Source organism: Salvelinus alpinus, chromosome 14 (assembly GCF_045679555.1).
Source record: "Salvelinus alpinus chromosome 14, SLU_Salpinus.1, whole genome shotgun sequence".
Lineage (NCBI taxonomy): Eukaryota > Metazoa > Chordata > Actinopteri > Salmoniformes > Salmonidae > Salvelinus > Salvelinus alpinus.
In genome coordinates this window covers 19243358-19262214 of record NC_092099.1, presented here as the reverse complement: position 1 = coordinate 19262214, position 18857 = coordinate 19243358, and the positions used below count along the sequence as shown (strand labels likewise).

The window sequence follows — 18857 nt, the reverse complement described above, 5'->3', positions numbered from 1 at the left end:
CCACCCACCAGCACGTCAATGTTAATTCATCAGAAACACCTGCTAAAAGTCTTCCTCTTTGCAAGTAGCGGCGGAACTGAGCCAAACAGATTTGCGCCGAAGCCAACACTTGGTCGCCTGAGCAAATTAAAACACGGATGTTTTTGCACCACTTTTTCTACCAGAAAATGTACATAATCCATCTGAATAATAATAAATAAATCTGATCACTTTATAAATGGAATAAATGAGTGGTATGATTCCACTTTGTCACGCTGCTCCCCCGTCGCTCCAAGATGATTGGTTTAGACCACTAAAGCGTTGGTTCATGACGACACAATTCACTGTTTTGATTGGTGCAGCTATAAACCACAACGACAGCTTCTACCCCCAAGCCATAAGACCCCTGAACATCTAATCAAATGGCTACCCAGACTATTTGCACCCCCCCCCCGCCCCGCCCTCTCTTCTGAGCTGCTGCTACTCTGATATTATCTATGCATAGTCACTTTAATAACTCTACCTACATGTATATTACCTCAATTATCTCGACACCGGTGCCCCCGCACATTGACTCTGTACCGGTACCCCCTGTATATAGCCTCCACATTGACTCTGTACCGTAACATCCTGTATATAGCCTCCACATTGACTCTGTACCGGTACCCCCTGTATATAGCCTCCACATTGACTCTGTACCGGTACCCCCTGTATATAGCCTCCACATTGACTCTGTACCGGTACCCCCTGTATATAGCCTCCACATTGACTCTGTACCGGTACCCCCTGTATATAGCCTCCACATTGACTCTGTACCGGTACCCCCTGTATATAGCCTCCACATTGACTCTGTACCGGTACCCCCTGTATATAGCCTCCACATTGACTCTGTATCCCCTGTATATAGCCTCCACATTGACTCTGTACCGGTACCCCCTGTATATAGCCTCCACATTGACTCTGTACCGTAACACCCTGTATATAGCCTCCACATTGACTCTGTACCGGTACCCCCTGTATATAGCCTCCACATTGACTCTGTACCGGTACCCCCTGTATATAGCCTCCACATTGACTCTGTACCGTAACACCCTGTATATAGCCTCCACATTGACTCTGTACCGGTACCCCCTGTATATAGCCTCCACATTGACTCTGTACCGGTACCCCTGTATATAGTCTCCACATTGACTCTGTACCGGTACCCCCTGTATATAGCCTCCACATTGACGCTGTACCAGTACCCCCTGTATATAGTCTCCACATTGACTCTGTACCGGTACTCCCTGTATATAGCCTCCACATTGACTCTGTACCGGTACCCCCCTGTATATAGCCTCCACATTGACTCTGTATCCCCTGTATATAGCCTCCACATTGACTCTGTACCGGTACCCCCTGTATATAGCCTCCACATTGACTCTGTACCGGTACCCCCTGTATATAGTCTCCACATTGACTCTGTACCGTAATACCCTGTATATAGTCTCCACATTGACTCTGTACCGGTACTCTCTGTATATAGCCTCCACATTGACTCTGTATCCCCTGTATATAGCCTCCACATTGACTCTGTACCGGTACCCCCTGTATATAGCCTCCACATTGACTCTGTACCGGTACCCCCTGTATATAGCCTCCACATTGACGCTGTACCGGTACCCCCTGTATATAGCCTCCACATTGACTCTGTACCGTAACACCCTGTATATAGCCTCCACATTGACTCTGTACCGGTACCCCCTGTATATAGTCTCCACATTGACTCTGTACCGTAATACCCTGTATATAGTCTCCACATTGACTCTGTACCGGTACTCTCTGTATATAGCCTCCACATTGACTCTGTATCCCCTGTATATAGCCTCCACATTGACTCTGTACCGGTACCCCCTGTATATAGCCTCCACATTGACGCTGTACCGGTACCCCCTGTATATAGCCTCCACATTGACTCTGTACCGGTACCCCCTGTATATAGCCTCCACATTGACTCTGTACCGGTACTCCCTGTATATGGCCTCCACATTGACTCTGTACCGGTACCCCCTGTATATAGCCTCCACATTGACGCTGTACCGGTACCCCCTGTATATAGCCTCCACATTGACTCTGTACCGGTACCCCCTGTATATAGCCTCCACATTGACTCTGTACCGGTACTCCCTGTATATAGCCTCCACATTGACTCTGTACCGGTACCCCCCTGTATATGGCCTCCACATTGACTCTGTACCGGTACCCCCTGTATATAGCCTCCACATTGACTCTGTACCGTAATACCCTGTATATAGCCTCCACATTGACGCTGTACCGGTACCCCCTGTATATAGCCTCCACATTGACTCTGTACCGGTACCCCCTGTATATAGCCTCCACATTGACTCTGTACCGGTACCCCCTGTATACAGCCTCCACATTGACTCTGTACCGTAACACCCTGTATATAGCCTCCACATTGACGCTGTACCGGTACCCCCTGTATATAGCCTCCACATTGACTCTGTACCGGTACCCCCTGTATATAGCCTCCACATTGACTCTGTACCGGTACCCCCTGTATACAGCCTCCACATTGACTCTGTACCGTAACACCCTGTATATAGCCTCCACATTGACTCTGTACCGGTACCCCCTGTATATAGCCTCCACATTGACTCTGTACCGGTACCCCCTGTATACAGCCTCCACATTGACTCTGTACCGGTACCCCCTGTATATAGCCTCCACATTGACTCTGTACCGTAATACCCTGTATATAGCCTCCACATTGACGCTGTACCGGTACCCCCTGTATATAGCCTCCACATTGACTCTGTACCGGTACCCCCTGTATATAGCCTCCACATTGACTCTGTACCGGTACCCCCTGTATACAGCCTCCACATTGACTCTGTACCGTAATACCCTGTATATAGTCTCCACATTGACTCTGTACCGGTACCCCCTGTATATAGCCTCCACATTGACTCTGTACCGTAATACCCTGTATATAGCCTCCACATTGACTCTGTACCGGTACCCCCTGTAAATAGCCTCCACATTGACTCTGTCTATCCTATAATGAACAGGCATCCGCCAAAAGACAATTCTACTTTGTTGTGCTGTTGTTACATTTGTATTGGTGTTTTGAGGTCAATGTGCTCAGGGTGTTGTTACGTGTTGCGTTGTGGTTAAGAACAGCCCTTAGCCGTCGTATATTGGTCTTATACACGCTCGGGCCTTATTGATTAATTATACCACAGCATTGTTGAATAGTAGTTTCTGATTGGTTAGAAGGGCATTCTAGAATGGACATTAAAACCAGATATTCCCTTAGATCACTGAACAAAAACGCAATATGGAACAATTTCAAAGAAATAAATGAATTTTAAATAAATTCACCAGGCCCTAATCTATTGATTTCAAATGGACTGGGCAGGGGTGCATAAGCCCCCCGACTCCTCAGCACCCCCCCCCCCCCACCCCCAGACGATCCCGCATGGGAAGAAGTCTGATGTGGTCCTGGGCTGGCGTGGTCTGGTTGTGAAGCCGGTTGGATGTACTGGCAAATTCTCTAAAACGCCATTGGAAGCGGCTTATGGTCGAGAAATGAACATTCAATTCTCTGGCAACAGCTCTGTGGTACATTCATGCAGTCAGCATGCCAATTGCACGCTCCCTCAACTTGAAACATTTGTGGCGTTGTGTTGTGACACAACTGCACATTTTAGAGTGGCCTTTTATTGTCCCCAGCACAAGGTGCACATGTGTAATGATCATGCCGTTTAATCAGCTTCCTGATATGCCACACCTGTCAGTTGGAGAAGAAATGCTCACTAACAGGGATGTAAAGAAATTTGGCACAGAATTTGAGCGGAAAAAGCTTTTTGTGTGAATGGAACATTTCTGGGATCTTTTATTTCAGCTCATGAAATATGGAACCAACATTTTACATGTTGCGTTTATATTATTGTTTAGTATAGTCCGCCCCCCTCTACGCCCCCCCCTCACACGGCTTCTCTCCGCCCCCCCCCTCACACCGCTTCTCTCCGCCCCCCCCTCACACGGCTTCTCTCCGCCCCCCACTCACACGGCTTCTCTCCGCCCCCCCCCTCACACCGCTTCTCTCCGCCCCCCCCTCACACCGCTTCTCTCCGCCCCCCCCTCACACCGCTTCTCTCCGCCCCCCCCTCACACCGCTTCTCTCCGCCCCCCCTCACACCGCTTCTCTCCGCCCCCCCCTCACACCGCTTCTCTCCGCCCCCCCCTCACACCGCTTCTCTCCGCCCCCCACTCACACCGCTTCTCTCCGCCCCCCCTCACGGCTTCTCTCCGCTCCCCCTCTCCGCCCCCCCCCCTCACGGCTTCTCTCCGCCCCCCCCCCCCGCCCCCCCCTCACGGCTTCTCTCCGCCCCCCCTCTCCACCCCGCTTCTCTCTGCCCCCCCCTCACACCGCTTCTCTCCGCCCCCCCCTCACACCGCTTCTCTCCGCCCCCTCTCACACCGCTTCTCTCCGCCCCCCCCTCACACCGCTTCTCTCCGCCCCCCACTCACACCGCTTCTCTCCGCCCCCCCTCACGGCTTCTCTCCGCTCCCCCTCTCCGCCCCCCCCCCCTCACGGCTTCTCTCCGCCCCCCCCCCCCCCTCACGGCTTCTCTCCGCCCCCCCTCTCCACCCCCCTCACAGTAACTCAGCCTGCATGCCCAGCATGCCCAGGGGCATTCCACACAGCCTTTTCTCAAGCATCCGGGGGTGGGTGGGGGTCAACATTGGCACAGTGTTTCCTCAAAAGCATTGGCCCACTTCCTAGCCAGCACCATGTTGTTTAGTCTTAAAATAGGCATTTAACTATTGCATGGTCATTCCAGAGTGACTAACAGGAACATTTAGCAGACGCTCCTATCCAGAGTGACTAACAGGAACATTAGCCTATCCAGAGTGACTAACAGGAACATTTAGGTTTAAGTGCCTTGCAAAAGGGCACCGACAGATTATTTATTTTTTTCCCCCACCTAGGTCGGCTCTGGGATTCAAACCAGCGACCTTTCAGTGACTGGCCCAACATTCTTAACCGCTAGGCTACCTGCTGTCCAACCCGTCTTAAAAATGGACATTTAACTATTTATTTTGGTTTTTGGTAGATCATTGTGGAAATCTAATATACCAAACCAGACGTTTCGTTAAAATATCAAACACAATGCATTTCTCCTGGATATGTTAAACTACCTGCACGGTCACAATTTACGTTTTCTATACACATCAGATATATAAAACGTTATTTCAAGGAATAGACATGAATTAGTAAGTATTTCTTCAAATATGAGTTTTAATATGACATCTTGGACCTGAGCAGTTAAATCCCATTCGGGGACTAATAGTATAATTGTTAAACACATAGAAATACTTCTTCTTTATTTATTAAACAATTATTACCATTTCAATTATGTTAAAAAAATTCTGAGATATGCTTTATAATATGTAAAATGACCAGCCAAATGGATGCAGATAGACACCCATCCCAGAGTAGCAAGGCTGAATGCAGATAGATACCATCCCATAGTAGCAAGGCTGAATGCAGATAGATACCCACACCATAGTAGCAAGGCTGAATGCAGATAGATACCCACCCCAGAGATAGTAACAAGGCTGAATGCAGATAGATACCATCCCCATAGTAGCAAGGCTGAATGCAGATAGATACCCAACCCAGAGTTAGTAGCAAGGCTGAATGCAGATAGACACCCATCCCCATAGTAGCAAGGTTGAATGCAGATAGACACCAACACCATAGTAGCAAGGCTGAATGCAGATAGACACCCATCCCCATAGTAGCAAGGTTGAATGCAGATAGACACCAACACCATAGTAGCAAGGCTGAATGCAGATAGATACCCATCCCCATAGTAACAAGGCTGAATGCAGATAGACACCCATCCCCATAGTAGCAAGGCTGAATGCAGATAGACACCCATCCCATAGTAGCAAGGCTGAATGCAGATAGATACCCACCCCAGAGTTAGTAGCAAGGCTGAATGCAGATAGACACCAACACCATAGTAGCAAGGCTGAATGCAGATAGACACCCATCCCATAGTAGCAAGGCTGAATGCAGATAGATACCCACCCCAGAGTTAGTAGCAAGGCTGAATGCAGATAGACACCAACACCATAGTAGCAAGGCTGAATGCAGATAGATACCTATCCCCATAGTAACAAGGCTGAATGCAGATAGACACCCACCCCAGAGTTAGTAGCAAGGCTGAATGCAGATAGATACCCACCCCATAGTAACAAGGCTGAATGCAGATAGATACCCAGCCCTCCATTTCTCCTCGTCTTCGCCAACTCCCGTTAAGACTATAGAGTGAAAATAGTCGAATATATCTCCACAACCAAGAGAAGGGAGTGGAGGAGAGGCCTTGAGTGGTGGTTGATCAACACACACACACACACACATCTCCTTCCCGAACGGTGTGAATGTGTGTGTGATGTTAGTTTGTGTGTGATGTTAGTTAGTTTGTGCGGTTCTTCTGGGAAGCCCATGGTGTCTAATCAACAGTGTTACGTTGCAGTTAGGGTATCCTAGCTCCAGTGAGACAGACTCTAACTCTCTAACCCCTCAGGGATGGAGAGGGGCTGTGGGGGGGGGGGGGGGGCAGGAGGCTGGTGTCTGGGAGGGAGAAGAGGACATCCTGGTCCTCCTGGTTCTGCAGCTTGCCACCACACTGGAACAGAGACGAAGTTAAGAGAAATTCCTCTGTGTGTTAATACAGTTAGATTGTGATCTGGCAACAACAACAACAACTACTACAACAACAACAACAACAACAACAACAACTACTACTACTACTACAACAACAACAACAACAACAACTACAACAACAACAACAACTACAACAACAACATACACAACAACTACAACAACAACAACATACACAACTACAACAACAACAACTACAACAACTACTACAACAACATACACAACAACTACAACTACATACACAACAACAACTACAGCAACAACAACTACAACAACAACATACACAACAACTACAACAACAACAACAACAACATACACAACTACAACAACAACAACAACTACAACAACAACAACTACAACAACTACAACAACAACTACTACAACAACAACAACAACAACTACAGCAACAACTACAACATACACAACAACTACAACAACAACTACAACTACAACTACAACAACTACAACAACTACAACTACAACAACAACTACAGCAACAACTACAACAACAACATCTACATCTACAACAACAACATCTAGAACAACAACAACAACATCTAGAACAACAACAACAACATCTACAACAACAACTACAACAACTACAACAACAACAACTACAACAACTACAACATCTACAACAACTACAACAACAACATCTACATCTACAACAACAACATCTAGAACAACAACTACAACAACAACAACAACAACAACAACTACAACAGCAGCAACAGCAACAACAACAAGCTGCCTAAAGAGTGTCTATGACGAAATTCAACAAGGAGAGGGTGTATGCGTGTGTCTCCTCCTACCTCGATCTGATTGGCTCCTGCCTGGTGGGGGAATCAAACTGGGGAACGTAGGTCGACCACTAGATAAAAAAACAAAACAAGAGAAGAACAACTTACCAATAGTTTATAAATAGTTTACAAAACACAGCCAAGTAACTCCAGATATATATAAAGACGAGTGTTTCTCTAAATGAACAGCATTGGACAGAAAGCCAATACTCACTATATGTGCAGAGTCCTTCCTACCAAGATGGACTCCTTTCTGACAGAAAGCCCTCAACACACTGACTCCTAGAAACAAGACATAAGGAGACAACAGTAACTGTTGGTGGACCTAGTGGTGACAGACGGAAGAGTAATGACTGAGCTATCAGCCATACAATCAGCCATAGACACAGGGTGGACATCCAGACACCCGTCCCTCTATAGTCACTACGTACGAGCCCTGGTCACCCCATCCCCTCTATAGTCACTACCTACGAGCCCTGGTCACCCCATCCCCTCTATAGTCACTACCTGTGAGCCCTGGTCACCCCATCCCCTCTATAGTCACTACCTGTCAGCCCTGGTCACCCCATCCCCTCTATAGTCACTACCTACGAGCCCTGGTCACCCCATCCCCTCTATAGTCACTACCTACGAGCCCTGGTCACCCCATCCCCTCTATAGTCACTACCTACGAGCCCTGTTCCCCCCATCCCCTCTATAGTCACTACCTACGAGCCCTGTTCCCCCCATCCCCTCTATAGTCACTACCTGTGAGCCCTGGTCACCCCATCCCCTCTATAGTCACTACCTGTCAGCCCTGGTCACCCCATCCCCTCTATAGTCACTACCTGTGAGCCCTGGTCACCCCATCCCCTCTATAGTCACTACCTGTCAGCCCTGGTCACCCCATCCCCTCTATAGTCACTACCTGTGAGCCCTGGTCACCCCATCCCCTCTATAGTCACTACCTACGAGCCCTGGTCACCCCATCCCCTCTATAGTCACTACCTGTGAGCCCTGGTCACACCATCCCCTCTATAGTCACTACCTGTCAGCCCTGGTCACCCCATCCCCTCTATAGTCACTACCTGTGAGCCCTGGTCACCCCATCCCCTCTATAGTCACTACCTGTCAGCCCTGGTCACCCCATCCCCTCTATAGTTACTACCTGTGAGCCCTGGTCACCCCATCCCCTCTATAGTCACTACCTACGAGCCCTGGTCAAAATAACTCCACCATAAAGGGAAAAGTTGAGACGTATCCAGACAGACAGTCAGACGTACCTTCTCTCCTGTTCTGTCCGTACTTGGTCTCCCACTGGTTGAGCAGGATGTTGAGGTAGCGTGTTTGTTTGAAGAAGCGCAGGTATCGTGAGGAGCAGTGGGAGGGGAACACTCGTTCAAACTCTCCCTTCCTGATCAGCTCGTCCTCTGTCTCAGCCAGGACACGCACGTCCTCTGGAGTCATAACGTCCAGGATGGAGGAGAAGAAGTCCTACAGAGAGAAAGGAACCAGAGGGATCAGTGGGTCTTGAGGAACCAGAAGGTCTTGAGGAACCAGAGGGATCAGAGGGGCTTGAGGAACCAGAGGATCTTGAGGAACCAGAGGGTCTTGAGGAACCAGAGGGTCTTGAGGAACCAGAGGGTCTTGAGGAACCAGAGGAACCAGAGGGTCTTGAGGAACCAGAGGGTCTTGAGGAACCAGATGGTCTTGAGGATCCAGAGGGTCTTGAGGATCCAGAGGGTCTTGAGGATCCAGAGGAACCAGAGGGTCTTGAGGAACCAGAGGGTCTTGAGGAACCAGAGGGTCTTGAGGATCCAGAGGGTCTTGAGGATCCAGAGGGTCTTGAGGATCCAGAGGGTCTTGAGGATCCAGAGGGTCTTGAGGAACCAGAGGGTCTTGAGGAACCAGATGGTCTTGAGGATCCAGAGGGTCTTGAGGAACCAGAGGGTCTTGAGGAACCAGAGGGTCTTGAGGAACCAGAGGGTCTTGAGGAACCAGAGGGTCTTGAGGACCAGAGGATCTTGAGGATCCAGAGGGTCTTGAGGAACCAGAGGGTCTTGAGGAACCAGAGGGTCTTGAGGAACCAGAGGGTCTTGAGGAACCAGAGGGTCTTGAGGATCCAGAGGATCTTGAGGCTCCAGAGGGTCTTGAGGACCAGAGGATCTTGAGGATCCAGAGGGTCTTGAGGAACCAGAGGGTCTTGAGGAACCAGAGGAACCAGAGGGTCTTGAGGAACCAGAGGGTCTTGAGGAACCAGATGGTCTTGAGGAACCAGAGGGTCTTGAGGAACCAGAGGGATCAGAGGGGCTTGAGGCACCAGAAGGTCTTGAGGAACCAGAGGGATCAGAGGGGCTTGAGGAACCAGAGGATCTTGAGGAACCAGAGGGTCTTGAGGAACCAGAGGGTCTTGAGGAACCAGAGGGTCTTGAGGAACCAGAGGGTCTTGAGGAACCAGAGGGTCTTGAGGAACCAGAGGAACCAGAGGGTCTTGAGGAACCAGAGGGTCTTGAGGAACCAGATGGTCTTGAGGATCCAGAGGGTCTTGAGGATCCAGAGGGTCTTGAGGATCCAGAGGAACCAGAGGGTCTTGAGGAACCAGAGGGTCTTGAGGAACCAGAGGGTCTTGAGGATCCAGAGGGTCTTGAGGAACCAGAGGGTCTTGAGGAACCAGAGGGTCTTGAGGAACCAGAGGGATCAGTGGGTCTTGAGGAACCAGAGGGATCAGTGGGTCTTGAGGAACCAGAGGGATCAGTGGGTCTTGAGGAACCAGAGGGTCTTGAGGAACCAGAGGGTCTTGAGGAACCAGAGGGTCTTGAGGAACCAGAGGGATCAGTGGGTCTTGAGGAACCAGAGGGTCTTGAGGAACCAGAGGGTCTTGAGGAACCAGAGGAACCAGAGGGTCTTGAGGAACCAGAGGGTCTTGAGGAACCACAGGGTCTTGAGGAACCAGAGGGTCTTGTGGAACCAGAGGGTCTTGTGGAACCAGAGGGTCTTGAGGAACCAGAGGGTCTTGAGGAACCAGAGGGGTTATATACTGATTGATTGATTGCAGTGTTTCCCCTATATTAATTTAGCAGCGGCACATTGCGCTTTTAAGCTCATAGTGACAAGTTACAATATCGATCGTCTGAGAAACTTCCAAGGTATCTAGCTAGCTAGCTTGGAATTCTGGAAGCTAAATCGATAGAAGACCACAGGAAGACCTGGACTTGAACACACATCATGTCAGGACTTAAACCTTCATAACCGGACTTGAACACACATCATGTCAGGACTTAAACCTTCATAACTGGACTTGAACACAGATCATGTCAGGACTTAAACCTTCATAACTGGACTTGAACACAGATCATGTCAGGACTTAAACCTTCCTAACTGGACTTGAACACACATCATGTCAGGACTTACGACTTCAAGTCTGGGAAATTTCCCAGTACATTTAACATTTACATTTAAGTCATTTAGCAGACGCTCTTATCCAGAGCGACTTACACATTGGAAAGTTCATACATATTCATCCTGGTCCCCCCGTGGGGAATGAACCCACAACCCTGGCGTTGCAAGCGCCATGCTCTACCAACTGAGCCACACGGGACGAGTAGTTGCATCTGTCGGCTGCATGAATATACCTGGTCTGCAAAGCGCTGGCTCAGGTAGAAGGCCCGTTTGACTTTCTCATCAGTAGAAATATCCGATCTGGTTCTCTCCCGGGTTCCTCCACTCAAACTAAAACACACAAAACACAGAAAAAAAAAAGAAAAACCAAGTCATTATACCGATCCACAAAGCAAAGACAATAAGGTATTGATGAACACCACTCTTTTGTCTTATGGGCTGTTGAGTGAGTCCAGTAGAAATTCCTCATTTGCTCCCTACACCTCCCGCTTCAATGTTTATAGATCGGAAGGGTCTAGAAGGGAATAGGCAGTGTAGTGGTTGGAGCCATATTGATTCCACCGGACAGATCGGAAGGGTCTAGAAGGGAATAGGCAGTGTAGTGGTTGGAGCCATATTGATTCCACCGGACAGATCGGAAGGGTTAGGGCCAAAGGAAAGGGTGGGGACGGAAATTGTGACCAGCAGTGATCAATGGTGTTAATGACCTGCTGGAGGAGCTGCCGGAGGAACTGAAGGACGGGTGCACCTCTTCTCTCTGAGGCAGAAGGAAACCCGCCAGGTTTAACACATCTCTGATCATCTGGCCCTTTATGGTCACGTCCAGAGAGGTGCTGGAGTGGAGGCTGACAGAGAGAAGAGAATGAAGGAGAGAGAGTGCAGGAACACACAGAAGGGGTCAGTAAAAGCCACAGTAAAGACACTTATCAGAGAGACTGAATAAGACGGCGGGAACACTGCTCACACAAGACACAGGTTAAGGTGTTGGTAATAAAAAGCTACGGCTGTTAGAAATCATTCCAAAATAGAAATGCCATAGTGTCTTTAAAATCGGGTAGAATGATCTGTCTGCTACCTTGGAGATATATTGACCTCCAGAACCCAAGGCTTGAGGTTCTCATCCAGCATAACGTCAAAGCCAAACAGCTCATGGCAGCTGTAGGAGGAGCGCAGGTGCATCTTGACTAGCGTGTTGACGTACGGATCAGACCTGATACACAGAGAGACAGAACAGGTTATAAAACATTATAAATGCTCATAACTGCTTATAACAAGTTATAAAGTATTATACCTGCAGGCTGTGGTACCAAGACATGTATAATTCATTACTCAAAATTGCAAGACCTAGTTATTCTGAGATACACATAATGCCACAGCTTCATTAAAAGACACACCATAGATACAATAATTAGTTGTGTTTAACTCTGACCATAGATACTACACTGAACAAAAATATAAATGCAACATGTAAAGTGTTGGTTCCATGTTTTATGAGCTGAAATTAAAACATCACAGAAATGTTCCATGTGCACAAAAAGCTTATTTCTCTCAAATGTGTTTAAATCCCCGTTACTGAGCATTTCTCCTTTGCCAAGATAATCCATCCACCTGACAGGTGTGGCATATCAAGAAGCTGATTAAACAGCATGATCATTACACAGGTGCACCTTGTGCTGGGGACAATAAAAGGCCACTCTAAAATGTGCAGTTTTGTCACACAACACAACGCCACAGATGTCTCAAGTTTTGAGGTAGTGTGCAATTGGCATGCTGACTGAAGGAATGTCCACCAGAGCTGTTGTCAGAGAATGTAATGTTAATTTCGCTACCACAAGCCGCCTTCAATGTCATTTTTTGAGAATTTGGCAGTACGTCCAACCGGGCTCACCACCGCAGACCACGTGTATGGCGTTGTGTGGGAGAGCGGTTTGCTGAACAGAGTGCCCCATGGTTGCGGTGGGGTTATGGTATGGGTGGTCATAAACTACAGACAACCAGCACAATTTCATTTTACCGATGGCAATATATATGCACAGAAATATTGTGACAAGATCCTGAGGCCCATTGTGAAGTCCATTTTTTTTAAGGTATCTGTGACCAACAGATGCATATCTGTATTCCCAGTCAATGTGAACTCCATAGATTAGGGCCTAATGAATTAATTTAAATTGACTGATTTCCTCAGTCGTGAGTCGTAACTGAGTAAAATCATTGAAATTGTTGCATGTTGCGTTTACATTTTTTGTTCAGTATATAATAAGTGTTGTAAATACTACAATACAATGTTTTCATAAATAAATATCTAATTTACATAAGTATTCACACCACTGAGTCAATACTTTGTAGAAGCAGCGTTGGCGGCGATTACAGCTTTGAGTCGTCTTGGGTATGTCTGTATCAGCTTTGAGTCATCTTGGGTAGGTCTGTATCAGCATTGAGTCGTCTTGGGTATGTCTGTATCAGCATTGAGTCGTCTTGGGTAGGTCTGTATCAGCATTGAGTCGTCTTGGGTATGTCTGTATCAGCTTTGAGTTGTGTATGTCTGTATCAGCTTTGAGTCATCTTGGGTATGTCTGTACCAGCTTTGAGTCGTGTTGGGTATGTCTGTATCAGCATTGAGTCGTCTTGGGTATGTCTGTATCAGCATTGAGTCATCTTGGGTATGTCTGTACCAGCATTGAGTCATCTTGGGTATGTCTGTACCAGCTTTGAGTCGTCTTGGGTATGTCTGTATCAGCTTTGAGTCGTGTCGGGTATGTCTGTATCAGCATTGAGTCGTGTCGGGTATGTCTGTATCAGCATTGAGTCGTCTTGGGTATGTCTGAGTCATCTTGGGTATGTCTGTATCAGCTTTGAGTCGTCTTGGGTAGGTCTGTATCAGCTTTGAGTCGTCTTGGGTAGGTCTGTATCAGCTTTGAGTCGTGTCAGGTATGTCTGTATCAGCATTGAGTCGTGTCGGGTAGGTCTGTATCAGCTTTGAGTCTTCTTGGGTAGGTCTGTATCAGCTTTGAGTCGTCTTGGGTAGGTCTGTATCAGCATTGAGTCGTCTTGGGTATGTCTGTATCAGCTTTGAGTCTTCTTGGGTAGGTCTGTATCAGCTTTGAGTCGTCTTGGGTATGTCTGTATCAGCTTTGAGTCATCTTGGGTATGTCTGTATCAGCTTTGAGTCGTCTTGGGTATGTCTGTATCAGCTTTGAGTCATCTTGGGTATGTCTGTATCAGCTTTGAGTCGTCTTGGGTATGTCTGTATCAGCTTTGAGTCGTCTTGGGTATGTCTGTATCAGCTTTGAGTCGTCTTGGGTATGTCTGTATCAGCTTTGCACATCTGGATTTGGGGATTTTCTCAAGCTCTGTTAAGTTAAAATGGGGAGCAGCGGTGAACAGCAATCTTCAAGTCTTTCCACAGATTTTCAATGGGATTCAAGTCTGGGTTTTGGCTGGGCCACTCAAGGACTTTCACATTCTTGTTCTGAAGCCATTCCAGCGTTACTTTGGCTGTGTGCTTGGGGTCAATGTCCTGTTGGAATGTAAATCTTCACCCCCCCCCCAGTCTAAGGTCATTGGTGCTCTGAAGCAGGTTCTCTTCAAGGATTTGCCTCTATTTGGGTCCGTTCATTGTTCCCTCTATCCTTACTAGTCTCCCAGTCCCTACTGCTGAAAAGCATCCCCATAGCATGATGCTGCCTCCACCATGCTTCACGGTAGGGATGGTGTTAGACGGGTGATGAGCTGTGCCTGGTTTACTCCAGACATTGCGCTTTGCATTCAAGCCAAGAGCTATATTTTAGTCTCATCAGACCACAGAATGTTTTGCTTTATGTTCTCAGTCCATCACGTGCCTTTTTGCAAACTCCAGGTGTACTGTCACGTGCCTTTTTCTCAGGAGTGGATTTCGTCTGGCCACTCGCCCATAAAGCCCAGATTGGTGACGTGGTGTAGAGACTGTTATCCTTCTGGCAGGTTCTCCCATCTCAGCCAAGGAACTCTGTAGTTCTGTCAGAGTGGTCATTGGGTTCTTGGTCACCTCCCTGACCAAGATCCTTCTTGCCCCGGTTGCTCAGTTTGATTGGACGGCCAGCTCTAGGCAGAGTCTGGGTAGATGATGGAAACCACTGTTCTCTTGAAACGTTTTTCAAAACAATACAAAATAGTTTTATACCCTTCCCCAGATATATGCCTCATCACAATTATCTCAGAGATCTACAGCCAGTTCCTTGGACTTCCTGGTATAGTTTCATATACAGTGGGGAGAACAAGTTGTGTACAACAATAATACTTATGTCATGCAATAAAATGCAAATTAATTACTTAAAAATCATACAATGTGATTTTCTGGATTTTTGTTTTAGATTCCGTCTCTCACAGTTGAAGTGTACCTATGATAAAAATTACAGACCTCTACATGCTTTGTAAGTAGGAAACCCAGCAAAATCGGCAGTGTATCAAAAACCTGTTCTCCCCACTGTATGTATGTATGTATGTATGTATGTATGTATGTATGTATATATATATATATATATATATATATATAGTTTCTGCTCTGACATCCATATGTTTGGACCTTTATACAGTACCTTAAGAAAGTATTCCTACTTTGACTTGTTCTACATTTTGTTTTGTTACAGCTTGAATTTAAAATGGATTCAAATTGAGATGTTGTGTCACTGGTCCTACACACACAATACCCCATGATGACATCACAATACCCCATAATGACATCACAATACCCCATAATGACATCACAATACCCCATAATGACATCACAATACCCCATAATGACATCACAATACCCCATAATGACATCACAATACCCCATAATGACATCACAATACCCCATAATGACATCACAATACCCCATAATGACATCACAATACCCCATAATGACATCACAATACCCCATAATGACATCACAATACCCCATAATGACATCACAATACCCCATAATGACATCACAATACCCCATAATGACATCACAATACCCCATAATGACATCACAATACCCCATAATGACATCACAATACCCCATAATGACATCACAATACCCCATAATGACATCACAATACCCCATAATGACATCACAATACCCCATAATGACATCACAATACCCCATAATGACATCACAATACCCCATAATGACATCACAATACCCCAGAATGACATCACAATACCCCATAATGACATCACAATACCCCATAATGACATCACAATACCCCAGAATGACATCACAATACCCCATAATGCCATCACAATACCCCATAATGACATCACAATACCCCATAATGACATCACAATACCCCATAATGACATCACAATACCCCATAATGCCATCACAATACCCCATAATGCCATCACAATACCCCATAATGACATCACAATACCCCATAATGACATCACAATACCCCATAATGACATCACAATACCCCATAATGACATCACAATACCCCATAATGACATCACAATACCCCATAATGACATCACAATACCCCATAATGACATCACAATACCCCATAATGACATCACAATACCCCATAATGACATCACAATACCCCATAATGACATCACAATACCCCATAATGACATCACAATACCCCATAATGACATCACAATACCCCATAATGACATCACAATACCCCATAATGACATCACAATACCCCATAATGACATCACAATACCCCATAATGACATCACAATACCCCATAATGACATCACAATACCCCAGAATGACATCACAATACCCCATAATGCCATCACAATACCCCATAATGACATCACAATACCCCATAATGCCATCACAATACCCCATAATGACATCACAATACCCCATAATGACATCACAATACCCCAGAATGACATCACAATACCCCATAATGACATCACAATACCCCATAATGACATCACAATACCCCATAATGACATCACAATACCCCATAATGACATCACAATACCCCATAATGACATCACAATACCCCATAATGACATCACAATACCCCAGAATGACATCACAATACCCCATAATGCCATCACAATACCCCATAATGACATCACAATACCCCATAATGACATCACAATACCCCATAATGACATCACAATACCCCATAATGACATCACAATACCCCATAATGCCATCACAATACCCCATAATGACATCACAATACCCCATAATGACATCACAATACCCCAGAATGACATCACAATACCCCATAATGACATCACAATACCCCATAATGACATCACAATACCCCATAATGCCATCACAATACCCCATAATGACATCACAATACCCCATAATGACATCACAATACCCCATAATGCCATCACAATACCCCATAATGACATCACAATACCCCATAATGACATCACAATACCCCATAATGACATCACAATACCCCATAATGACATCACAATACCCCATAATGACATCACAATACCCCATAATGACATCACAATACCCCATAATGACATCACAATACCCCATAATGACATCACAATACCCCATAATGACATCACAATACCCCATAATGACATCACAATACCCCATAATGACATCACAATACCCCATAATGACATCACAATACCCCATAATGACATCACAATACCCCATAATGACATCACAATACCCCATAATGACAAAGTGGAATTATGTCTTTAGATTCTTTTTTTTTTTTTTAAACAAATTAATTAAATATGAAAAGCTGAACTTGTCTCGAGTCAATAAGTATTGAACCCCTAGACTAAAATAAAAAGTAATAATAAAAAGTAACACAATAAGAATAATAATCATGGGGCTATATACAGGGGGTACCGGTACCGAGTCAGTGTGCAGTGGTTTTGGTCCTCTCAGTTGCCGGAGAGGAAGGAAACTGCTCAGGGATTTTACTAAAGTAAAAACATGTGGCAAAGAAATTAACTTTATGTCTTGAATACAAAGCGTTATGCTTGGGGAAAATCCAACACAACACATCACTGAGTATCACTCTTCATATTTTCAAGCATGGTGGTGGCTGCATCATGTTATGGGTATGCTTGTCATTGACAGGGACTAGGGAGTTTTTGGGGATAAAAAGAAACAGAATAGAACTAAGCACAGTCAAAACCTAGAGGAAAACCTGGTTCAGTCTGCTTTCCAACATACACTGGGAGATTAAAACACAAGGCCAAATCTACACTGGAGTTGCTTACCTAGTTACAGTTTTGACTTAAAAATCGGCATGAAAATCTATGACAAGACTTGAAAATGTCTGTCTAGCAATGATCAACAACCAACTTGACAAGAGCTTGAATAATTTTTTTAAGATGTTAAAATATTGTACAATCCAGGTGTGCAAAGCTCTTAGAGCATTACCCAGAAAGAATCACAGCTATAATCGCTGCCAAAGGTGAATATAACATGTATTGACTCAAGGGTGCAAATACTTATGTAAATTAGATATTTCTGTATTTCATTTTCAATACATTTGAAAAAAAATTAAAAAACATGTTTTCACTTTGTCATTATGGGGTATTGTGATGTCATTATGGGGTATTGTGATGTCATTACGAAGTATTGTGATGTCATTTTGGGGTATTGTGATGTCATTATGGGTGAGGGGGAAAAAATCTATGTAATCCATTTTGAATTCAGGCTATAACACTACAATGTGGAATAAGTCCAGGGGGATGAATACTTTCAGAAGGCAGTGTAAGGGTTGAATTTAAATTCTGTGACCTACGCAATGATGGTCTTGATGACAATGTCCTTAATCTCCTCCCAGATCAGCGTAGTGTCAACTCCCTTCGAGCCTAGGTAGTGCCACAGTGCCTTCAGAGCCCTGACACACACACACACACACACACACACACACACACACACACACACACACACACACACACACACACACACACACACACACACACACACACACACACACACACATACACACATACACACATACACACACACACACACACACACATACACA

The 18857-nt window shown here is 45.8% G+C and overlaps 1 protein-coding gene across 2 annotated transcripts in view; it reads right to left on the bottom strand.

Moving 5' to 3' along the window:
- Nucleotides 1-5267: 5267 nt before the first annotated feature.
- The window catches only part of ttll4 (tubulin tyrosine ligase-like family, member 4), a 49994-nt gene continuing 36404 nt past the window's right edge, over nt 5268-18857 (bottom strand). Inside the window, exons 12-19 of one of the 2 annotated variants that reach the window (XM_071340722.1) lie at nt 18609-18707; nt 11975-12109; nt 11607-11744; nt 11133-11229; nt 8784-8994; nt 7736-7803; nt 7534-7592; nt 5268-6686 (exon numbers count right to left, since the gene is read on the bottom strand). In XM_071340722.1, coding sequence (XP_071196823.1) covers nt 6581-6686; nt 7534-7592; nt 7736-7803; nt 8784-8994; nt 11133-11229; nt 11607-11744; nt 11975-12109; nt 18609-18707 — 913 coding nt within the window. In that variant the 3' untranslated portion in view covers nt 5268-6580. The remainder of the gene's footprint in view (nt 6687-7533; nt 7593-7735; nt 7804-8783; nt 8995-11132; nt 11230-11606; nt 11745-11974; nt 12110-18608; nt 18708-18857) is intronic. The other variant, XM_071340723.1, reaches the window with a different exon arrangement.